General features: G+C 35.1%; 1 protein-coding gene across 3 annotated transcripts in view; it reads left to right on the forward strand.

Annotated features, from left to right (window-relative positions):
* The window catches only part of LOC149552904 (endoribonuclease Dicer homolog 3b-like), a 195,149-nt gene that overhangs the window by 112,848 nt on the left and 56,057 nt on the right, over positions 1-26,244 (forward strand). Inside the window, exon 12 of one of the 3 annotated variants that reach the window (XM_089788467.1) lies at positions 11,411-11,820. The exons of the other annotated variants lie outside the window; for them this stretch is intronic. Coding sequence (XP_089644593.1) covers positions 11,411-11,436 — 26 coding nt within the window. The 3' untranslated portion in view covers positions 11,437-11,820. Of the gene's footprint in view, positions 1-11,410; positions 11,821-26,244 lie in introns of those variants that run through there. 3 annotated transcript variants of the gene reach the window in all.

The following is a 26,244-nucleotide window of genomic DNA, read 5'->3' on the forward strand; positions in this document are numbered from 1 at the left end:
AGATGGGATTGCATGGTGGATAAACTAAAGAAGCAGTTCATTTCTGTTGATTATGAGCTTGATTTGTTCAAGAAAATGCAAGGGTTAAAGCAAGCAGGGAAATTTGTCTAGGAATATATAGAGGAATTTTATCGACTTCTTATTAGGGCAGGGCATGCAAAAGCAAATAAGAAGGTTGCCCGTTACCTTAGTGGGTTACAACCTAGCATTCAGGAGGAGTTAAGTCTAGTTAGAATGACTAGCATTGAAGAGGCATACCAGTTAGCCCTACGAGTCGAAGAGAAGCTAAATAAAAGGTTTGAAGGAAGGCAAAGAGGGCGTGGTCCAAGAGGAAGGGACGATAGTAGGTCATCTGGAGGCCAAAATGAGACCCAAAAGAAAAATGAAGATGTGGGTACTACTAGAAACCAGAGAAATGAGGGTTTCAATTGCTCCCGTGATCAAAACTTTGGAGATCAGAGAGGAAGAAGTAGAGGACGTGGACAAGGATCAGGAAGAGGAGGCTTCCGTGGTACTTGTTTTCATTACAATGAAGGTCATCATGCCTTTGAATGCCCTCAATGACAAGGAAGGACAAATAGGAGAGCTGATGGTCAAGCAAGGGTTGCTCATGTGGATGAAGATAGACAGTCATTGCATTCTGAGGATGCAGAAAGAGGAGAGGTACTCGTAAATGAAAGGGTCTTACTAGGTGGTGAGATTGAACCTGGACAAAGGAGGAGTTTGTTTCATACCAGGTGCAAGTGCGAGGATAAGTGTTGTGATGTGATTATTGATGGTGGCAGCACTAACAACCTAGTGTCTAAGGAGATGGTCTCTAAGCTAAAGCTCAAAAGGGAGAAACACCCTTGACCCTATCAAATTGCTTGGGTGAAGAATGATCATAAGGTCCTGGTCAGTGAACAATGTTTGGTGAAGTTCAAGATTGGGAATTACTGTGAAGAAGTTCTCTATGACATTATTCCAATGGATGTCTGCCATTTATTGTTGGGAAGACCGTGGCAATTTGATAGACATGTTGTACATGATGGTCATGCAAATACATACTCTCTAACGAAGGATGGAGTTCGCCACAAACTAAAGCCCATGATAAAGGAAGGTGAAAATGTATGTAGTAGTGATAGGATATGTCTGGTTGATGGAAGAAATTTTTTGAATGGTATGAAACATCAACATATGTGTTATGCTTTGATTCCTAGAAGAGATAAGGAAGGTAGTAGTGAAATTCCACCGAAGTTTAATGCCTATTAAGTGAGTACAGAGATGTCATCTCTGATAATGTTCCAGAAGGGTTGTCACTTGTAAGGCAGATCAGTCATCAAATAGATTTAATCCCTAGAGCTAGTTTTCCTAACAAGGCTACTCATAGGATGACTCCTACTAAAACTGAGGAACTGAACAGACAAGTTCAGGAGCTATTGAGGAAGGGTTTGATTCGAGAGAGCCTGAGTCCATGTGCAGTACCTGTAGTACTAGCACCAAAGAAGGATGGAGAGTGGAGAATGTGCATAGACTCCCGCACTATAAACAAAATAACCATCAAGTATCGGTTTCCTTTGCCAAGAATGGATGATCTTATGGACTGCTTGAGTGGAGCTCAGTACTTCACAAAGATAGATCTCAAGAGTGGCTATCACTAGATACGAATACGAAAGGGAGATGAGTGGAAGACTGCATTCAAAACCAAGGAGGGTCTATATGAGTGGTTAGTCATGCCTTTTGGACCAACCAACGCGCCAAGCACCTTCATGCGGCTTATGAATGAGGTACTAAAGAAGTTCTTGGGAAAATTTGTTATTGTCTATTTGGATGATATTTTAATTTTCAGCAAGACGTTGGATGAACATTTATTGCACATTCGTAGAGTCCTTGAAAGGTTGAGGGAAGAGAAAATGTTGATTAATTTGAAGAAGTGTAGCTTTGTAAAAGAAGAGTTAGTCTACCTGGGGTTTGTTGTATCATCTAAGGGTCTCAAAATGGATCCAAAGAAGGTAAAAGCCATCTTGGAATGACCTACTCCAAGGTCTGCTACTGAGGTGAGATCATTTCATGGTTTGGTTAGTTTTTACAAAAAGTTCATTAAGAATTTCCGTGGCATATGTGCACCCCTAACTAAACAATAAGGGGGGATAGGAAAGACTTAAAGTGGACTACAACAGCTGCAAGGAGTTTTGAATTGTTGAAGAAGAAGGTGATAGAACAACCAGTGTTGGCACTTCCTGATTTCAATAAAGTGTTCCAGGTAGATTGTGATGCTAGCGGCAGTGCTATTGGGGTAGTATTGAGCCAAGAAGGTAAGCCTATTGCATATTTTAGTGAAAAATTGAATGATGCAAAGAAGACGTATTATGTTTATGATCAGGAGTTCTATGCAATAGTTCAGGCCTTAAAGAAATGGAGGCATTGTTTATTGCCAAAAGAATTTGTCTTGTATACTGATCACCAGGCATTGCAATACCTAAATAGCCAAAGTAAATTGAACCAGAGACATATGAAGTGGGTAGAGTTCTTGCAGAGCTATACATTTGTATTGAAACATAGAAGTGGAAGGTCTAATAGGGTTGCAGATGCATTGAGTAGGATATAGTTATTGCTTACAGTAATGCAAGTTGAAGTGGTTGGGTTTGATGAAGTCAAGAATATGTACCCTAAGGATCTTGATTTTGCTAACGCATGGAAGGCTTGCAAAGAACCTATTACTGTGGATAGAACTAGGTCGCTAGATTATTTGATTTAGGATGGTATGTTGTTCAAGGGTAGTCAATTATGCATTCCAAGGAGTTCCATGAGGGAAAACTTGATAAAAAAGAAACGTAGTGGGGGAATGGCAGGACACTTTGGTTGAGATAAGACCATTGCCATTCTTAGAGAACATTATTTTTGGCCTCAAATGTCACAAGATGTGAAGAAATTTGTGTAGAGTTGTCAATTGTGTCAAGCAACCAAAGGATTTAGTCACAATACTGGACTTTATCAGCGATTGCTTGTTCCATCAAAGCCTTGGGAGGACATAAGTATGGATTTTGTTCTTGAATTTCCGAGGACACAAAGGGGTAATGACTCGGTATTTGTGGTGGTTGATAGGTTTTTTAAGATGGCACATTTCATCCCATGCCACAAGACTCATGATGCTGTACATATTGCAGATTTTTTTTTCAGAGAGGTGGTGAGACTACATGGTCTCCCAAAGAGTATTGTTTCCGACAAAGATACTAAATTTGTGGGGTATTTCTGGAGGACTTTATGGAAGAAGTTGAGGACAAAATTGAGGTTCAGTTCTACACATCATTCGTAGTTTGATGGACAGATCGAAGTGGTAAATAGAAGTTTGGACAATTTGTTGAGGTGTTTAGTAGGAGATAAGCCCAAGGGGTGGGATTTGATTCTACCACAAGCATAATTTGCTTACAATAACTCTGTAAATAGGAGTACTGGTAGATCACCATTCCAAATTGTGTATGGGAGTAGCCCAAGGACTGCACCTTAATTTAGAAAGACAGAGCAAAGGGAGAGGACAAGTGCCGAGGCAGAAGAATTTGCTGAACATATCAATTGCCTACATGAGGAGGTCCATGTATACATCACCAAGATGGACCAACAGTATAAAGCTAGGGCAGATCAAAGGAGGAGACATAAGGAGTTCCAAGTGAGGGTATAGTTATGGTACACTTACAAAAGGAACGGTTTCCAGTGGGTACTTACAACAAGCTAAAGATGAAGAAATTTGGCCCCTGTAAAATTTTGAAGAAACATGACTTGGGAAATGCATATGAGGTGGAGTTGCCAGATGGGATTCACATTTCTCCTATCTTCAACATTGCAGACTTAACATAATATCATGATGATGGCGCAGATGAGGGTTTGATGTTGGAACCCTGTCCAATTCCTACTTCTAAGGAGGAGATAGAAGATATTCTAGATAGTCGTGTGGGTAGGAGTACCAGAAATAGGCAATATGAAGAGTACCTAGTGAAGTGGAAATGACGACCAATAGAGGACTCAACTTGGATATCAACAACGGAGGTTGCCCATTTGGGTTTTCCTCTACCATAAAGTGACAGGGTCACTTTTCAATCTACCCTGGGTGTCTGATGCAGGAGCATCCAGTGGTGTAAGGGAAATCTTGTATCATCCAAAAATATGCTTAGAGATAGTTTCTGTTTTCATTTCTAGATACCGATTTGGGTCAAATAAAAGTTTCAACTCTTGCAGTTCCACTATTAGTGTTCTGGGTTAGAGTTTTTAAGCAATTTGGGATACGTATAAATGCTGAAAGAGTAGGACTATGTAATTGAGCCATAATTATGGTGAGTTAGAGGGTGTAAATTGGAGGGATGGTTATATTTGTAATTTAAAACATTCTAGAAAAAAGAATCAGGTCAAAAGGCTTCACGGTTAGAAAGTTATTGCAATTTTTTGATTCCTGGAGACCTCCTAAGAGCGCTTCAAAGTTATATATGGGGCACTAAATGGCTTCGTATAGGGCCAAAAAATGGGGGATGAGCGAAGCTGGTCAATAAGGTTGTAGAGCGCTTCAAGAGCTTTCCGAAAATGTAAATGGTTCATCAATTGGAGTTACGGTTAAAAAGTTATGCCACCTAGAAGTTGGACTACCATTTTTGGATTCTTCTAATTTTACACTGACTTCTAATGTGATTTCTAGAACCTTCTGTTTTGGCGGTGGATGCCAACTGGCATATTCTAGAATGTATTCCTAACCCTAAACCATTTGGGGCTTATTTAAGAACATTTTTGGCATTGTAAAGGCAGTTCTTAGTGGAGTTAGAGAGAAGGTACTATGTAGAGGATTTGTTTCTCCAGAATCATTTTGTTGTAAGCCCATAGGGAATTTTTCATTGATAATAATATTTCCCTTTTCCTGTGTGTTCATTCTGGTCTTTAGTTGTGTCTCCATCACAAAGACTAAGTTAGCTAGCCTCTATGCAAAAGAGTGGCTTTACTTTCTCCTAGGATCATCCCATGCCCAAACAATGAGCTCCCACATTTTCAAGGATGCATATAGTTTTTACAGAGATGCAATCGTGCCAAAAAACTAATGGCATTGAGCTATTCTTGTATTTTTACAACAATAGGTTTGAAAATCCACCAATTTGCAACCCCTGGAATAGAAACTTGGGAAAGTTAATCATGCCAAAAGTGATAGTTGATGTAGACTTGGTGAAGACCCTACTAAAATTCTACAATCCTACAACTCATGGACTCCATAGGAAGGATATGAGTATAATGTGTAAATTGGACAGGGAGACCTTCATTGAAGTTTTTGACCTTAGAGGACCAATGACAAAGGTCATTGAGCAAGATAAAATGGACGAGACATTCAAGACTCAGAAGAATTTATTCACTGGAAGGGTTATGTGAAGACATCCCTAAGTCCAAAAAGGAGAAGGGCGAACTCCCAAAGGTAGGATATTTCATGCCTCTAGAATTCTTCAACAGATACTTTTAGTATATCGTGTTTGGAGTGGATAAGGTGGTTGGGTTGGTGGCACAATGAATTCTCCTAGCAATGTGTATATCATAGCTCTAGACATTCAAGATTTACACCACACACATATAATCAATGTGATGCACAATGAAATCACTACTGCTTAGAGGGGAGAGATGGGGAATTTCAAGTTCCACCACTACTCGTTGTTAATGCACATCATTGTCTACAAAAATATAGGGCACATCAATCTTGGCTTCATTGAAGGGACAAAGGAGAATGGAGAAAACTTGCCAGTGTAGTGGTGGACTACATTATGGCAAAGGTTTTATTCCTATTCCAATGCTATTGCTTTTTATAATGATTTTGTTTTTCCAATTTCCAATATGCTAGCTAATATAACAAAGAGGGTTCCTAGGGGTGTCAAGATGTCAATTAGATCCTCTACATGCCCTGATGGGGATAGGAGGTTAGGCCATGATTGGGCAAGCCTTTTTCTTTAATGAGGGTTTATGGATGCCCCCAACTCCCTCATGTTTTACCCAAATACATTCCAAAGAGATGAGAGAATAGAATTCTTTTGGGAGTTAATAATGATGAATCAGGAATACCTAAGACCTACAATAAAAAAAGGTTCCTTTTTTCCTAGAAATGTCAAATTTAGGGATTTTGTCATAGGGAAGGATGCTACAGAAGAGATAGATGAATTCATGAGTGAATTCTTACTACCCCCAACCCCTATTAGGACTTATGATCCGAATGACTTGGTTAGGCATGCCCTCAAGCAGATGAGGAGGTTCATTTTGCCAGCTAGCAAACCTTATTGGGAGGAAGATGTGATTATGAACTTCTTAGAAACAGAGGACCATAGAGACAAACCCCTAAAATGGAGAGACATCATGAGGGTAGAAGAGGAGATGAAAAGAATTGATCCATCTTTTAAGGGCTTCTACCATGAGGAGAGGTACTTGGACATGTACAATAAATGCATTAGTAATTTTGATAGCATAATGTCTTAGGTCCCTCTTGAAATAAGAGACAGAGTAGCGCCCGAATCTCCATAACATGATGATGTAATAGAAAATGATGTTGAAGATGATCAACCAAAAAGTTCATCATGGGCCCAAGGTGGTAGGAAGAAAAAAAAGATGACAGAGATCCCAGATAAGGCAAGGGATAAGACACTGCAAATCCTGCCAATGGGGACACAATATTTTGATGATATAAGGCACAACTTCCTGATAAAGCAGGCCACCCAGAATGAACGAATCCCTAATAAGCTTGAGCTTCAAACAAGGATGTTGGATGAAAGGATAATCTAAGCTCAAGAATTTATGAAGGATGATGACTTCATGAATTCGAGGAGTTTGAATAATTCTTGTTCAAAATTAAATAGAATGAACTCAGTCTCCAACTGCAGCCAGGAGATTCACAAGAAAAGAAAGTTAAACTAGTGCAAAAGCTCCAAGATTATGACCAAAACAATGAAACTCTCATTGTGGATGAGGCTAGGGAGCTAGTGTAGAGAAGTGGGATGTTACTTTTCCCTGGATGGGAGCTTAGCTCATCCTTCATGTTGGACCAAATAAAGAGGCAAAGCAGATCGGTCTCATTTGAGGAGACATATTGCAAGAGAGTTGCAGGGGTCTGGATTCAATATTGACTCCAAGACAATGGCAGTATGGAGCATGGCCCCAGAACATGACAAGCCAATTCTAATGGAAGTCAGAGATTCCCCCCAAGGCAATGTGATATTCTGGAGTGTCACAACAACATCAAGTGACCAGATTCACAACCTGATGAACACTGCTTCACTAATGGGGAAGAGTAAAATGGATATGATTGAAGAGAAGTTGTATCAAACATAAGACATATCCATTAAAACAAGGAAAAAATATGAGGAAGAGCTGAAGAAAAAAAGGTCAAAGATTAGGAGACCCAAATTGATGTTGATACAACAAATGTGGGTATAGATCAGTAGATGGAGGTGGATGAGCTAGAATTCGGAAAAGAAACAGAGATCAGAACATGGAGAGCATGCTCTCACATAAAATAAGTGTTCTTAAACAGACTTCTTAGAGTACCTGCAACAGTTATATTGCACTGCAGGGAGAAGAATACCAATGTACATAGGCACTATCCATTCTTTCTCTCTTGTTCACTAAGTGGGGTCCATATATTGCATTCTTTGATAGGTTCGTCCCAATTTTTCCCCAAAAGAAAGAATTTCCCAAGGAAACCATTATTTCCATAGGGAAAATGGTGAATAAAGTAAAATAATTAAATGTATTCTTTTCTGCCAAGCTGCAATCAATAAACAATAAAATGAAGGTCATTGCCAATGGGACACCTGGCTTCATGCCTAAAATTATTGATGATGAGAACAAACTTAAGAAATTACAAGAGTGGTCAGACTCTTTTGATAGCATTTTTAAACATGAAAGGTTTTTTCCCTACAACAATGGGGAAACTAACATTGTAACAATTTTTGATATTGTTGATATAGTATACAAGTTGGAGGAAGACATGAACAAGAACATTGCAGAGGTTAGAGCTTTAATTGATGCAAAATAGAATAAATGCCTAAATGAACTAAGTACAGTTAGGGGGATCCACTGGCCAAATGAGGAATAAGATATTACTATGTGGGAGGTGATAGCTAGCATAAAGGCAATTCCATCTGGAGATAACGATTGAGCATGTAGAGCAAAGTCAAACAATATAAAGAGGGAGGACAACTATCTGATAGAGGCAACTTATCTTTGTGGTTCACCTATTGTGGGTGTGCTCTCATTATAAATTAAAAAGTTGATCTTGAACATCCAAATTGACAATTGTTCAAATTTTGGCTATCTCCAACGTTCTATTTGTAATTGTTTTGTCTTATATTAAAAAGTGTTGTTGCATCTTATTTTTTAACATGTGTCCTCCCATCTGAAGCTTGTTGCAATCCTTATTCTATAAAAGGATTTCCAAGATGTGGAGTGAGGGTCTGAGATTTTTATTCTTATCATAGTTTTGTTCATTTTTGTGTTGGTCCATACATACTGTGTAATTTTGTTCCAAAGTTTGAACAAGAAAAGTTAACAGTTGTTGGTATAATTGAATTGTCTTCTGATAGAGATTGTCATTGAATTGTATACATTTCAAAGAAGTTCATACAAATTGTAGAAAGTTGGATTTTTATTCTAGATCTTGCCTCTTCTTTTATCTACATGTTGTTCTCTAAGATTTAATAAGAAAAGTGTATTAAATTTCAGTTGTAATTCATTGTGAATTATATTTCAATTTACTTTTGCTAATAATGTAATGAGTTATGTAAATTCTTAATGTAAATTGGTATAACTTTATTGTTTTTCATTGAAGATTTTGATAAGAATGAGATCTAGAAATGAATATTGATAATCTTCTCACAAATTTTTAAGATCAATCCATAAGTAGATGTCTAATTCCTATGAGTTTATAGCCCAATAGATAAGGCACTAATAATCCTTGAAGTTGATCTAATTTGGAATATCTTATATAGTGGAGAAGTTCATATAAATCAATCATTTGACTATTCTGTTGTTTAAAATCTGAAACGTAAGCTTGTACTTGATTCATGGAGTCTTAGGGTTTGATTAAATAACCATTTGTCATCCCTTTTACTATCCACGAATTAGAAGAATTAGGGCTAAATCCTCTATTATTTTTGAGTTTATGTTGAGAGTTTGAATTTCAAGTGAATAAAGAATGAATTCCTAGGTAAACCCACCTGAATTTTGTAGAGTTCAAAGTGGAGAAGACATCAAAGTCTTCTCAGTTGGTCATTTTATTTTGCTTCTCAAAATGTCCATTATGGGCTCTAGCTAATTCCTAGGCTTGCTAACTTTGTAAGAGGTTGTTAAAATTCTGTCAAATCAAAAGCCAACATCAGTATTGAAATCTTTTAATCAATGTTGACCTAACAGTCATATGTAAATCCTTTAATCAAGGTGGCATTCTATTAGAATGTTCTAAAGTCCTCTAACAAGGCCTAATAGGGTGATTAAATCCTTTGACAATGTCACATTTAACTTTGTGTTTTTTAACCTTTAACAGGGCTGGCTCTTAACAGAGCTCATTTCAAAAGAGTGGAAACTAGGTGACATTATACTGGTGGTTTTTTCGAATTGGGTTTCCATGTTAAACCCTAGTGTCAAACTTGTGTGGATGTTATATGCGATGATTTACTGTTAATGTTTACATTCTTCAAGTTTTTTATATTTAGGATACTGGACAACTAGTTGATGTTATTGAAAGTTGACTATAGAGGCCGATCTATTAAATGTTGAGATCTGAAGTAGTTTACATGTTGTATTATTCAATTTGTACATTTGGACCCTTGGATAACTGATTCACCTCAGCTCCCCCCTCCCCTCCCCAATTATTCTAAACATTCTAACATAGGTCTAAAATGTGTCAATATAGATTTCTTTGAAAGTTGTGTGAATGGAAAACAAAAGGGAGTTAGTTTTGTGAAGATTGGGAAGGAAAAGAAAAATGAATAATTAGACCTGATGCATACAAATGTATGGAGACCAACTCAAGTATCTTCCCTTGGTGGCTCTCATTATTATGTTACTTTCATTGATAATGCAACTAGGAAAGTATGAGTTAACTTCCTTAGACATAAATCTGATGTATTTCAAACTTATAAGAAATAGAAATGCTTGGTTGAGAATAAGACTAGTAAATGATTAAAATGTCTTCAGATCTTATAAAGGTGGTGTGTATTGCAACAAAGAATTTGAAGATTATTGTTCCACAAATGGTATTCGTAGGCAAAAACATGTTCCAAGGACTCTAGAAGAAAATGGAGTGATTGAACACATGAACTAGACAATAATGGAGCATGAAAGGAGCACGAGGTTGCATGTTGAGTCGCCCTTAAACATGTGGGAAAATGTTGTGAATACTAATGTATATTTGATTAATAGAGGTCCCTCTACAGGTAAGAAGCCAAATTATTCTTTTCTCAAAACCTTCAGTTGTGAAGCATTTGCACATATAGATTTTAAGAATAGAACCAAGTTGGAAGATAAGTCAAAACAATGTGTATTTCTTGGATATTGAATCGATGAATTTGGTTATAGGCTTTATGATTTTAAAAATCATAAAAATGGAAGAAGCAAGGATGTCATATTTAATGAAAAAGTGTTGTACAAAGCTTTGTTATTGCAATATGATAATAAAGAAAATGATTATGTTGTGTTGGATGATACTCAAAAGGATGACATTCCAACAGTCCCTCATGCTTTGCAATAACAAATAACACAAACCCTAGTGAATATTAGACGATCAATAGGGCTAAGTAGACCTCCTGAAATATTTTCTCCCTCTTTGTACTCTATTTTATCAACAGATGCTGGTGAACTTGAATGCTATGATGAAACTGTGTAGGTAGATACAAACCTTCATTAAGAGTTTACAATGACAAAAAAAATGGACATTTTGCTGAAAAATTAGACTTAGGATTTATGCAAGTTCCCTGCAGGTTAAAGGGTTTTACATAATAAATGGGTCTATAGGTTGAAAGAAGAGGATGAAGGTAAGAAAAGATTTAAAGCAAGTTAGTTGTAAAAGGATTCACACAGTAAAAGGGAATTGATTTTGATGAGATATTTTCTCTAGTAGTTAAAATGACTTCTATTCATACAATTTTAAGTATTGTGGCTATTGAAGATTTGTATTTAGAGAAGCTTGATGTAAAAACATGATATAGGAGCATCCTAGGTGTGAGAGAAATCTTGCATCACCCAAAAATATTTCCTTTTTGTTTCTTGAATAAGGGTTGTCCCAATGTAGAGTTGTTGTATGTGAAGGCTTGCTACTTATTAAGTCAGTCATATGAGCTCGGGATGTCCTAATTTCAGAGGTGGATGTTCATCTTGGATATATTAGCCTACCAGTTGCCATATCATGATATTCGTAGATTTATTGCAGATTTTTGGTGTGCAATTTTGGTATAAATACTTCAAGCTCACTGTTGAAGACCTTAAAGGCCCCAAATGGAGTCGACTGGAGTTTGCACAAGTTTGGCCTTATAGATCAAAAGCTGAGGATTCTGAAAAGTTGTTATAATAGCAACTAGAGCAACGGACCAAAAGTTATAGCCTTCTGAAGTTGGGCCGACTAAAATTTCCAAAATAAGTGTCAAAAGTGTATCAGGCCAACTCTATATGTAATTTTAGAGTTAGTCAATCTCAAGGGTTAGGGTTTGATGTCTAGAACCTTTGCGGGCGGTGTAGGAATTCCTATATAAGGAAGCCCACACATTGTTTAGGACAACTCTAGGTGATAGTTCACAGCTCTGTATTGCAAATTATTGTAACGAAGGTGCCCATGTGCGTTTGCATATTGTATTTCAAAATTCTATAATTCCAGTCAATCGATGAATATTTGGTGGCAAATTTTTTAATAGTTTAGATAATTTTTATAAAATAATGGCGATTATAATTTTTAAAAAAATAAAATTATTAATATTGATGACGAATTATGTTTTGAAATATGGATATTGGTTGGTGAATATTTTAATAACGGATACCTTTTTTATTAAAAAATGGTGAAAATATTTTCCAAATAATTCAATTAATTTATTTGTTATGGCGAATGGTTTTCAAAAAGTTATAGTTGGTATGGCTATTTTCAAAAGATGGGAAATAAGTAGCCTAATCTAACATACCAACTTACATAAATTACTGGCAACTGGCAAGTGATAGTTTAAAGACGTGGTTGTTTGACTATACATTATGAAAGCATAATCTTTGCCACTACCACTATAATTATGTTAAATGTATTATTTGAGAACTTAGACCGTCTGATGATCCAAGATCAATGGCTGAGGTTTAATTTCGGCCAACATTTCTTGAAAGAAGAAGAATTGTCGAGGTAGTCACCGGAATGTTGACACGTATCAAGGTAAGTTGTCTGCGGAGTACAGTGTACTCGGAAAGAATTAAATGCCATGTCAGTGATAGCGATATTCTCTCGCTAGTACGCTACCACTAACCACACACCACTTCCCAAATTGTGCAGCCAATTTCTGACAGTTTTTTATCGACAGTTACCAATACCATTGCAGTTTAGTTTATCTATAACTATATATAATAAGCCAAAAGATATCTTATTGTATTTGTTATAGGCAATATACTATTGCATTCACTCTCTCCTATTATTCAATTAGTTTAATTAGTTTCCACCGATTATATATTAATATTTTTGGAACATTTAACTATTTGTAAAGTTTTATTATTAATCTATCAATTTTATATGTTGTAGAAATTATTTTTCTCAAATTTTATTGGCTGATTTTATTTACTCTTATAGGGCCCCTTTTTATGGAGACTTCCTCCATCTTGCTTTTCTTTAGGAAAGATTTTTGGAGTAAATATTAGTTTATAGATTTATCTTTTCTATTTTGCATACAAGTTGATTGATGAGTGCAAAATAAAATAGACTAAAGTATCTTTTTTAAAAAAAAGTACAATTAAGTGAGCAACAACAACTTTACTATTATTAAAAAAATTAAATTTAAATTTTTAATTGAATCAAACTTTAATATAGATTTTGAAAAACTCATAAAATTAATGAAGTACAAATACTCCCATCAAAACATTGATGAAGTACTTTTAAATTGTTATCAACAAATAAACTATTATTTTTACGTACTTAAATATTTTATATTGATAGAACATATTAGTTTTAAAAGGATATTATAAAATAAAATTTATTGATCTCTTAAATTAAAAACATGTTCTATTTATAACCTCCCAACACTGAATTACTTAGTGTGAGGCTTGGAATTTGATAATCACCCCTAATTGTGAGATAAATTTTGTATTAAGTTTAATTAGTTAAATGTCTTTAATATATTTTTAATAGTATACACATTTTGATCATGGGTTTATAGTGTATAACTGCATGAAAGGAAAAGTAAAAATATATTTTTAATAATAAAGGAAACATTTTAGCAAGTATTGCATATTTATTTGGTTCTCTAACTAATTTAAAATTAGAAATATTCAATTAGGTAAAAAACAAAAACAAAAATTTATAGTAAAGATATAAAATACTATCATTAAAATTTAGTCAAATGACTTTTACTTCCTAAAAATAATTAAAATGATTATTTGTTAATCTAACTAGGATTCAAATGTGTTATATGATAAAAAAAATCGTTTATAATTTTTTACAAATTTTATAATTCGCAAGTGTAACTTGAGAGCATTATATTTTTTACTTTAAATTGACAATTTATAAATTGAACTTATATTTCTAATTACTAATTAAATTAAACCTATAACTTCAAATACACGCCACTATGTGGCACTTGTTATTATTACCAATACAAAATGAACAAAGTTTGGATGATTGAAATGATAAACATTAATTACATGTAGATTATAGACAAAAATTAAAAATTAAAAATGAACAAAGCTCGGGTTATTTAAATGATAAACATTAATTACATATAGAATATTAATTACATGATTCAGACTACTGTCCGATGATAATATATCAACGGTTGAAGGTGTATTTCGAGACCAAATGTCTGGAATGAAGCCTTGACCTTGTTCAAGTGTCCAAAATGGTGACACGTTTCTGTCCAGTGTGTATCACTTAAGTTGATGGAGATAGTATATTGATGTCTTGTTACTGTTAATTACAATTTACAATTGGTCTTTTCCATCGGCTAAGCGGCTTCGCACACATTACAGGACATGCCACAGTCCACTAGCAGTAGTACTATTAGTCTTAATTACAACTGGCCTTTTCCATCGGTTAAGTAGCTTCACACGCATTACAAGACAATGGACGGTGTTAGTGTTTAATTACAATTGGCCTTTTCGGCACGTACTTGCAATTATGTTCAAGATTTGAGAATATTTGCTAATTTAATGTAATTGAATTGGCAGTCGAACGGAAAAAAAAAAAAAAAATCCTTGGCACCCTGCCCACCAAGCTTATTTATAGGCGATTGAGCTACTTCTTTCATCATTGCTCATCTCATTTTTGGTAGTCGATAGGTCTAGTTTGTTTGGTGTTAGTCTGCTAGAACTTAGAGTTTGAACTTTGCAGTAAAGATGGACAACCCTATTCGCCTGAGATGCACTTTGGAAGAGGAGCAGGAGACCTTTCTAGGTTGCGTTCTTGATGAAAACCTCTTGCCAATTTGCAATGAGGTTGTTCCATGCTCTGGTGTGAAGTTTGTTATTGCTGTTGTCAAAATGGTTCTGGGGCATGAGTTTTTGAAGAATGAGAATCAGTATCGTGTCAACAGTGAAATTATGTCACAATTTCTAGCCTCCCTGCTTGACCTCGGAGAAGCTAGGGCCGAAATTGTGCTACTCCTGAGGAAGATTTTTAAAGTAGTATATTTTGGTGATGACATTGAAATTGTCGCTCATGTAGTTTTAGGAGTGAGGATCCCTTGGGCGGGTGAAGTCCACAAGCTTCTGGAACCTGGCCGGAATGTGGTCTTGCAACCATTTTTACTGGGCTTGACTGTTGGGCAGTTGCAGCACCATAGGAAATGCGCAAGAATTGGGTTGAATTTTCTTCGAAAATGGTTTTTCCTAGATGAAGTGGAAGATGGCAACCACTAGCTACAAGAATTTGCAACCATGGTCAATTCTGGTGGTTTCTACGATGAATAGTACAGTAGTACTAGAGTCTAAGGTTTTCCCCTGATTTTGTAAATTTGTAAATTTCAAAAAATATCAATGAAATTTCTGTAGTTTCAGTTCCATATAAAATTGTATTTCATTGTTTTAACTTCTTATGCTTACTTATGCAACATTGCAATATTTTGCATTTTTGAATTTTCTATTGAATTGTTTATAAAAGCCTATGTGAATATAAAATATTATTTATAATGATAATCACTAATACATTTCCCCTAGAAACAAGGTTGCAGAGCAACGTAGTTCCTGCCTCAAACTTTACCTAATAGCAAAATATGTTATTATTAAAAAATTATGTGAAACTTGATTGGTTAAAGTTGTTTATTTCAAACACTGGTTAAAAAAGTTCGTTGCCTATAGTTCGTATGGCAGGGACTTATAACTAATGTCCAAATAGTAAAGTTAAACTACCAAAATTAATTATGTAAATAATTGCATTTCTGCCTTCATTACAATTGTTAGGTAAAATTTTATCATTTTATGTATTTTTTTGCTTGCGCAGAAGATCCATTTTCCACTTCTTTTGATTTTAAATAAAGTTTTGCCAAAAAATAATAATAATAACAACTACAAGAGCTTTGTTGAAGCACAAGTCCCTGCCTATTGTGGAAAGAAAGTAGAAATATTATAACTAAAGATAAATAATATTAGTTAGAGATATAATTTGTGAATATATAATATTAATATTTTAATACAAATTTTAGATATATATCTGTCTTATGAAATATATTTAATTTTAGCTATATAACAAATTTAATTTAATTTTTATAAATTAACAAATATATTAAATTGTAATTTTGATTTGAGGCGGACTCATTGACCCATGTTAATTATATGATTAGCACTTATATTAAATCTTGAGATGATTAATAATATTAGTATTAATTCAAAATATTAATGTATAGATAATGTCTTAAAAATCTATTAATATTAGTTTTGATTGTACTAACTAGTTGTTTTCCCAAATATTTAGTTAAAATTAAATAGTAATATTATCTTAAATTACTCTGTATATGCAATTATGCAACTCGATAGTCTCATGGGGCCACCACACCGTTCACGAATCACCATTGTCGTTGGATGTTTATAGATCAACGACCAAAGTTGAGTTTCGGGCTGAAAGGAAAAAGAAACCTTGTCATTTCAAACGTGTCTCGGAATCATGACATGTGTCACTAAACTCCTCGGTCAACCAACAAATAACAATGTAATTTCAATTTGGTGATGACGTGACACTGACACGTTTGACTCATGATGTGAGTCATCCTGATACCTGACTAGCTTAGTTAATGGGAGTGGGACCCACAACCCATGGGGCCACCACACCATTCACCCGTGTTGTTGGATGTTTATAGATCAATGACCGAAGTTGAGTTTCAGGATGAAAGGAAAAAGAAACCTTGTCATTTCAAACATGTCCCGAAATCATGACACGTGTCACTAAACTCCTCGGTCGACCAACAAATAACAATGTCGTTTCAATTTGGTGATGACATGACACTAACACATCTGACTCGTGATGTGAGTCATCCTAATACCTGACTAGCTTAGTTAATGGGAGTGGGACCCACGACCCACGGGGCGACCACACCATTCACCGATGTCATTGGTTGTTTATAGATCAATGATCGAAGTTGACTTTTAGGCTGAAAGGAAAAAGAAACCCTGTCATTTCAAACACGTCCCGAAATCATGACACGTGTCACTGCTTAGTTAACACATTGACATAATCACATTCCACTTGCAGTTAACAGTGACATTATGAATGACATTAATACATTATGACGGGTTAGTTAACACTTAATGCGTGTCTAGTAACTAGTGGTCCTCGATTCCACTCACATTTATATTGAAAGTGTACTGTGTGACAAGTGTGATGACTATAGACTATAGAGTATAGATTGTACAATTTTGGCGTGTTAAGTTTCTTTAATTTTGTAGTTATACGTTGTCTACAGATTTAGAAATTAGAAAGGGGTTACAATTTACAAAGTTATGGATTCTTAATTTCTAGGTTGAGGATTTTGGTCCGAGGAAAGAAACAAACTACAGTCTCTCAGCTCTCTACAAAAATTGAAACTAAGGGCAACGTGAATGTGAACGGGTAAGTGTAACTACTAAAATCCTGAAAATTTACGTCTCCTATTTTAAATTTTTCAAGCCTCTTGATTTACAACTTTACTATTTATATTATATAAAAAAAATTAGTCTGTAAGGTTTTAATTTTGAATCACCCCTATAGGCTTGTAGCTGTGTTTAAATATTTACCACGATGGGCAAAAAAAATACCAAGAATAACATGGGCAAAATAATGGAATTCCACAATATGCTTAAAACACCTGGTTTCAGTGATTTATTCCATGATATACATGATCCTGTTATTCATGGAAATAAGGGTATAATGGAGATAAGATTTGCACTTGAAAACAAGTGGAACGATCCAAATAAGGCTTCAAAATTTTGTCCATTTAATCCTAGTGTAAATGCAACTGCAAATAAAATTGCATGGTGGGTAGCTGGGTCGGCACACATGGCATTACCTCAAGTATTCCCTTTCCCAAAAATTGTTATGCTCTGTGCCGAAAATTATGATGAAAATAGAAAAGCAATTGTGAATCAAATTACTCAGGAGGAAATTTTGTCCATGACTGAGAGTGAATTTGCTAGTCTATTGAACCTAGGGTTTCAACAACAACAGTCAAACGTACATATTGACCTCGGAAAGTTGGCAGATCATTATGAAAAATTAGATGTAGAACAGAGAGATTCTTATATCAGAGGAATAACAAGTGGTTGTATGCTGAGTCCAAATCACATGCCTCCTTATGATTTTGAATTTTTTGTGCCATGGGTATAGGATAGTATTTCCTTGCTAGCATTTTGTTTGGGATTGGATAGTAACAAACAAGTGGATGCTAGCATTCTTGAAATGCTTTATCATATTCATTTTAAAAAAGAACCAGTAAGATATCATTTTATTGAGCACATTGTTCGTTGCATGCAAGATCAATTACTAATGATTCAAAGAGGTTCAAAGAAGACATTTAGATTCACAACCTACTTGTGTTATCTTCTCCTAGCAAAGCATCATGCATTATTTGAGGCAAACAAGCTTTGCAGTCAAACTTAAGGCCAAAATCCAATATATGAGTGAAAACCTTAGATAAGGATGATTGATAACAGAAGGAACTACAACAATTTTGTAGACTTCTTTTTGGCACCAATGTACCATAAAATTACAGGCACTCCAATGCCTAGCTTGCTTGTTACTTGTAGAAATTGCATTCAACTCGGAAGTGAACTACAATTGGTTGACTGGTACTTAATGGAAGAGTACACTGTGTTAAGGTTTTACGGTTCATGGGTAGAACCCTACAAACTTCCAATACATGTAATAGAGAGGGTATTTGCATTAGAATATGTACGACAAATGGAGAGCACAGATGTACTCTTTCATGGTTAGCAAAAGAAAATGATATTTCCCTCCTTGCCATTCTCCTTTGGAGGGTTCGCATTTGAGAGAAGAGGCACTAATATATATGGCATCGAATTGCGACAGCTAAGTGTCGCAATTGCGATGGAAATGTGTCGCCATTGCGACGGTAATAGACGTCATTTTTTTTTAGTCGCAAATTATGACGTCTATCCTCAGCCGTCGCAATTTCGATGCCCATCTGTCGCAATTTCACCATTCTAATCCAGCACGACTCCCGTCGCAATGCATGCGGTCTCCGTCGCAATTCTGACGTTCTCCCCACGCATTGCGATGGGGTGGCGTTGGCATCTGGCCACGTGGTCGCTATGGCGGCAACCTTCCCAGTTCTTCCGTGAGCGTCGCAATTGCAGCGTCCATGGAAAATTGCGACGGGGACGCGACGGCGCCGGCGGCGCGGTAGCTGTGGCGTTGACGTTGTCGGTCGTCGCAATTTTTCCAATGGCGTCGCAATTGCGACGTAAGTGCAGGAATTGTGACGACGTCGCTATGCATGCAATGCACGTTTCGTCGCAATGGTTGTGCAGACGTCGCAATTGCGACGTCCATGGCTAGCACTTTGGTGGGGCCGCTGTGGTGGCGACGCCAACTGTCATCGCCGCCACAGCGACCCCGCCGCAAGCATGATGCATCATGATCTGCTGATGATTTGGATTTACTGCATGATTGGCCAGAACTTGTGTTCTTTTCTAGACTTTCTGAAATGAAATTGACATTTGACAAATTTTCTACCTGTTGGGATATCTTGTTTACACCTGCAACACTAAAAGAGATTGCTGTCGTTTGGAAAGAATGCATGTTTTCTGTCACCTGGGGGGCATATGAATCTTGTAAGTGGTTTTCCTTTGGATGTCCAATGTTCAATGACACCCTCTTCTTTAGTTTAGAGCCATTATACTGAGATTCAGACCCACCTGCTGTTTGAATGCTAGTTTTCTTATCTCGTATATAGAATAGCATGTAAGCTTTCTGGGAAAGCACACTTTTCTCACTGACTGAATATACCTAGAGTACAAAATTTCATAAGAATAACTTCAGTCAGTCTAAGCAACTTCAGTATAATTAGTGTTACCATATAAAGAAAAGGTTCTACATAAAATTGTAGTTCTTTTGTGTATCCTGTTATACACAAATTATAATGAGCTTGCTCCACAAAATTAAACATGTCTTCACAACTGTAGCAAATGTATACCCGATTATCATCTAAAGCATGCCAGATGCCTATGGATGAACGAATAAAGCAAAAATAATGACCAGAATGTGTGCTCCAGCCATCATGAACAAGAACACCATAAAGAGTGTTCTTAAAATTGCCCAGCTGTGATTGATCAATAGACAGAGAAACTAGAATATCATTCAAATGTGCAATATTTATTAAAAAACCAGTAGATATTACAAAAACTATATTATTAGATTCCACTGAAAATGTGATCCACTGGAAAATAATATTGTAAGGGCTACTTACATGTGAACTGCTAACAAATGGTTTGAGATCCAATGTACAACCAAAGTCTACTTTTTTGTCAATTTTTCCTCCAGATCCAACTACACTAAAGCGCTTGAGATGAATTGCAAGAACATGTGGTGCTTTATCAATTTTGAGTTGTTGTAGAGCCTTCACTTTTACTTTGCATCGTTCACATTGATCTCTTTTCACACCCCCATCTAATTACTCCACTGTCGTGTAATGGGATAATGCTTTCAACAAGGAATCTACTCGAATGATCTCTAGGCTCAAATCTAAGAAAGGATCAAATTTATTTGAGCAATAAGAACATTGTGTGCACTTAACCTACAAGCCAGATTAAAGCAATTGTTAATGAATAAAATACTTTTCTAAGACTATAACCTAGAGTTCCCAGCATAAAAATAATTTTGAAAGGTTTAAGTGACTCAAAAAAGCAGAAATAATGACCAGAATGTGTGCTCCCGCCATCATGAACAAGAACACCATAATCAATCATTTTCTAACATCTTTTTACCCATTGTGTACCCATTGCACATCAATGTAGTATTGCTAGTTTTTTATTCATGTTATGCATGGCAAAAGCATACAATAAGGGTCACATCAAAGTTTTCATTGGTAAGGAGAAACCCAACAAATTACATGGGCCTAAGGAAAGCTTTATGCTTGACCAAAGGCAAGGCACCTACAGCTAAAAGTCAGGATGATCGAACTGGAGTTAACAATGACTTTACAGAAAACACTTTGAAAACTTGTTAAGAAAATCTATCAACCTGCAATAAGATTGTATTGAAACTAGAATTATACAGATCCATATTATTAAAACTTAAAATACCTATCAATATTAGGTGTTCAAAAAAGCACACGCCAGACACCTGTTGGAATGTTTAGGGCCTCCATAACCTTTGCTACAATAAGAAAGAAATCCAAATAATATTAAATCTTTGCTGAAACTCCAATTCACAAGGATGTATAGTTATGTTCTAATAATCAAATACTAACAGTAAAAAAAAAAAAGCTGAAATGGATATGTCGCTAGTTTTTCTCCATTCATTCATAAAACAAGCTTGATACTAAAATGTAAGTGTTTTCTCTTTAAATTATATCATGCTGATCACAAATACTAATCACAGATTAGTTATCCAAAAGGGTGCAATATTATATCAGACAGAGATCAAATAAATATCCAACGTCTTTACAAACCAAACAGAATCAATCATATCACATTTCAATAAGGCAGATATCAGATACAGTGAATAACTTCAGACCAGTATGGTACATATCACTTTTACATTATGATGTATCTGTAACAGTGATTACTTGGTCTTGCAAATTGCTCTACAAAAATTCTAATGATACTTATTGCAGATCAGTAATCAACATTAGATTGTCAGGATCTATGACATTAGGTCATTTTTCTCAAGTTGAATCAATATCATGAACTTCAAGAGCACCCACACAGCCACTAAGAAGTTCTACTCATAGAAGAAATTTGTAAAATATTAATTGTAATTGCAATTTTTTATCATATAACACCGTGATTGTATTAAGCTTCTTTATTGTTTGTGAATGAATGACAAACCACTTAGTTTTATAAAGTTACAAGTTTCTTAATTAGTAACTAAGGAATAAATAATGAATTCATTAGTGATGTCACAATCACCTTACTGCTCATGAAAAGTAACTCTTCTCCATTTTCACTCTTCCATGAGGTCACTTGTCCACCATACAGCAATACCTACACAAATATAACATTAATAATTTATACATATGACCTAAAAGAGAATTGATAAATTGAAAATGACATCAGAACCACAACTCAGATTAATCCATTAATTTCTGTTGACACAATGTTAAAATCAAGGGATAGAGAAAATAAAAAGGAAATAGGAAGTAGATCTAATGAGTCATATTAAATATAAGATCAAGGTTACATTAAACCATCCTATGCTCTTAAACTAGTATCAGCAACCAGCAATAAATGACACAAAACCAAGTATATGCACGTATGTAAGTATTAATTGTTTTTTCTCGATTTCGCTCTTCCATGAAGCCAGTTGCTTGTCATACAGAAAAAAGATACACAAATTCCACATATAACCATATAATCAATGAAATGATTAAAAAATTTAAATTTCAGAACCCTGTACCGTGAGCAACTCATGAATAACCTGTTTGCAGGAATCACTGACATGAAGGAAGCAAGAAGACTAAAAAGAAATAAAGCTATCATAATATTGTTTTAGGTATGGCTCCAAAGAACCCTACAATATGCCCTATATGCCCTATGAATGATATCAACAACAATTGATAATAAATCAGGAATATAAACATATAGAAATATTGATAAACTATATTATTCCTGCCAAGCCAAAAAAAATTGATGATCGTGCTGATAGACTACCATCTTGCAGTAAAGATAAATTGGATCAAGCTATCAATGTCTTAAGCTTTGGTGGAAAGAATTTCAGTGGGTTGTGTTTCTTCACTGACAAAAATAATCTAAGCTTGTTAGATTTCTTCAAAGATCATAATAAAATATTTTGAAGTAGGAACAATTAGTATACTATGTAGTGTAGGTAACATTGATGTGCCTAGAAGCCTTTTGTTTTTAGCATAAATAGATTTAACATAAACTATTAGTCTATTAATGAGGAATGTAGACCTGCTTGGACTTGTTACAATCCTAAAAACTAGAACCGATTATTTTTTCCTTTACTCACAAGGTTATAAAAACTACCATAACCAAAGTCCAAAAAATCCAAAATCCAAAAAGGCGTGAATTGGAGAGAAAACTCAAAAGCTTGATAGAAAGAACTTAAAACAATAGATCATTTCAAGTCTCAGTACAACCTCAACGATGAACACAATTCAAGTACAAAACTTATTTATTGACCAAAAGAATACCTTAGAGCTTCTCTTAGATTGAGATTCCTGTGTAGATTTACTATTATTTGAACCAGATATTGATGTCTAGGCATGGTTCAACATAACTTGAGTTTCTAAGCCTAACTTTCCAACCTCTAAAAATGGAAGTTCAAATGTCGATCCCAAAAAATTAGTTGAATAATTGACCTGCAATAAAAGAAAGTGAGCAAAATTCATATACATATTCTATTAAACGTTTGAAGACATGAGATTTCTACATTCCATCAGTTGAAAATTGAAAGAGCTTCTAGCAGTAACTGTGTAGACATTTTTCAATCTAACTAAATCAAATTAAAATAAAAATTATGTTAAAACACCATACAATTAGAAGTTATAGACTGCACAACATTTTTGTAGTAATAGAATCTCGAAAAAAACGTAAACCATATCTAATACAATGCAATTACATACCTAGGTCTTCCCAAACAACTAAGTGGTTGGTCATGACTAAAAATCGGAAGTACAGGATCAAACATTGTTGGATAGAAAGGCTTCCCAGCTTCAAGCCATCCAATCTCATGTTCATTTTTTTCCGGGACTGAATCCCCAGGTTTCTCCTCCTGAAACTCGTCCAAGAATTGAACAAATGCCTCAAGTGTCAGATAGCCAACCTATTGGGGGAAACTAAAGCTTTCAGGGTGAAACCAATCATGTTTGTTGAAAAACATTTTAGCACTTCACAAATAGTAAGGACACAATTTATACTCAATATAAATATCATAGAAAATACTATCACATGCTTACTAGGTTTTATGAGCAATAGAAAATCCTCATTTCTACTAAGCATGCCCGAGTGACAAACCTGTATTAGACCAGTAATGATCTCTAGGATATCAGTAGATCACTACAAATTACTCACCTGAAGGTAGATGCTTGTCTCAAATTGGCTCTTTAGAGCATATTCATTAAAAACCGAAGCCAAGGAAGCGATTGTTACCTACAATGTTTCCAAATAGATAAGGATGGTATGTAAGAAACTAGAGTTACGATAAAATAATAATCTTGCAGTTGTTTATGCAAGCTAAAAGGCAGTTAGATAAAATAATTAGTTGTCTTAGAAAATCCTGGAGTGAAAACAAATAACTATATTATTTTGGATTTTTTTAAATTTGAATACTAACGATATTTTTATCATACTATCATCATTATAATCTACTAGAAATAGAAAATTGTTCATGTTCAAACCTATCAATAAATGCTTAAATGCAACACCTGTTCCTATAGAATAATTCATCTACTCTAATTTTAAAAACTTATAGAAATTATATTTGAGAAGTTTGTTAGGCAAAACACGTAGATAGATATGACATTATTCTCATGCTCAAATTACACACCCAGTGATAGCATAACATATATTAATTCAATGAAACTAATTTTAAGAAGGGTTCAGTAATCTAGATGCATATTTCACATGTGAGCAGTGGTACTCTGCAACAATCATGAGATAGAATGTTGAAATGTGATAAATAAACTTAAAGTTTCATCTAGAGTTACTTGTTAGTGAATGTACATGTAAGTTCATAAGAATCATTGTGATGAAAGTAAGTTACAATCATGATTCCAAGAACAACCTGTCAAATAATAAACAAGTCAGAATATGAATTTTATTAAATTTTAAAATTTTAGAGATTAGAGATTGGACCTGTGAAATTTTAAAAGGTTATTGTTTCAAGTGGTTCATTTACAAATCTTGTTTCATTTGAGATGGTTAACAAATTGAATCTACCAAGAATAGCACATGTTAGGCCTTACAAAGCACAAGGATTGGATGTTGGATGTTGTGTTGATGTGAAGGAGCAAGCTTATGTTCCCTTCACCATTGGATCATATAATGATGTTGTACTGTGTGACATTGTACCTTTGAGTGGTTGTCATATAATTTTAGGAAGGGCTTGGCAGGTTGAGAAGAGATCCCTACATGATGGCAGAAAGAACACCTACACTTTCACAAATAATGGAGAGAAGATGGTATTAACACCATTGGAGGAGCACAAGACAACTTGGAAGGTGTCAACGAGCATTGGCATCTTTGAGAGGGAAAGGTTCCTAAGAAAAGAGGAACATGGTGAAGCAATGGAAGATGTTTTGATAAAAAAGGATGATGCTTTGAAGCAAACAACTAATGAGAATGAGGTTGAGGAAAAGAACCTAGAAAAGGATGATATGAAGACAAGTTTTCCATTTGAAGGACAAATAAAAAATGAGCAGCAATCAAGTGTTGAAGAGCAAGGAGACCCTAACACCAAAAAGGTTCAAAAGGTTGTAGCAGAGGTAAAGAGAAAGGATGCTGATGAAGACAGAAAAAGATCAGGTCTTGAAGGGCTTGAGGGAAAGGAGATGATTGGAACAAAGATGAAAAGTACAAATGCTGATGTAAATAGAAAAGAAACAAGGCTTGGTGAAGCAGATATGATATTGATTGGTTCTATATGGTGTCCATTGAAAGTTGGACAAAGAAAATTCACAAAGACAATGATGATTGAATCGGATAGAACAGCCACCAACCAGGAGTTGGTATACCAAGGCAAATGGCAAGGGTGTGAAGACATGTTGCAGACAACAGTAGAGATCTCAAGGTGGAAAGAGACTAAGGATGAGAAGACAATGGATATGAAGAGCCAAGGAAAGGCTAAACAGGGTGATTATATTCCAAGCATGGAGAAGTATGAAAATATGAGTTATTTTGGTTTGTTATTCTAATTTTGTTGCAGGCATATGAGAATATGATGGAGATTCCTAGTGTGGGGAAGATAGCAATAATTGGTAAGAGTTATGTTCTAGAAGGAGCTTGTTATTGCTTCTTGTTTCTACCTATTGTTAGTATCTTATTGAGCTTCACTTTGTTTCAAGAATAGTTTAATATTCTCTACTAAACAGGGCCAACCACGTGAAGGTGGAAGCTCATTTGGCCCCACCCCCCTCCCCCTAACATCACTCTACATTCCCTATTAACATCTAACATTCATTCATTCTTTCAACCATTAATAAAATGTAACATTCAATCAATATCACATGATAACATTCATTAACACATTAGATTCGTTAACATGCAACATTCATCAATATTCTGCATTAACATATAATTCATGAACATTCATTAGCACATAATTAAATTCATTGAGACATAAAATTCAGTCATTATCAATTAATGTATGTAGATGACAATCATTTCTTTTTTTTCTTTCTATTTCTTTTTTCTATGTAAGCT

The sequence above is a fragment of the Cupressus sempervirens genome, chromosome 6, assembly GCF_028749045.1.
Source record: "Cupressus sempervirens isolate cs-2001-9-10 chromosome 6, ASM2874904v1, whole genome shotgun sequence".
Taxonomy (NCBI): domain Eukaryota; kingdom Viridiplantae; phylum Streptophyta; class Pinopsida; order Cupressales; family Cupressaceae; genus Cupressus; species Cupressus sempervirens.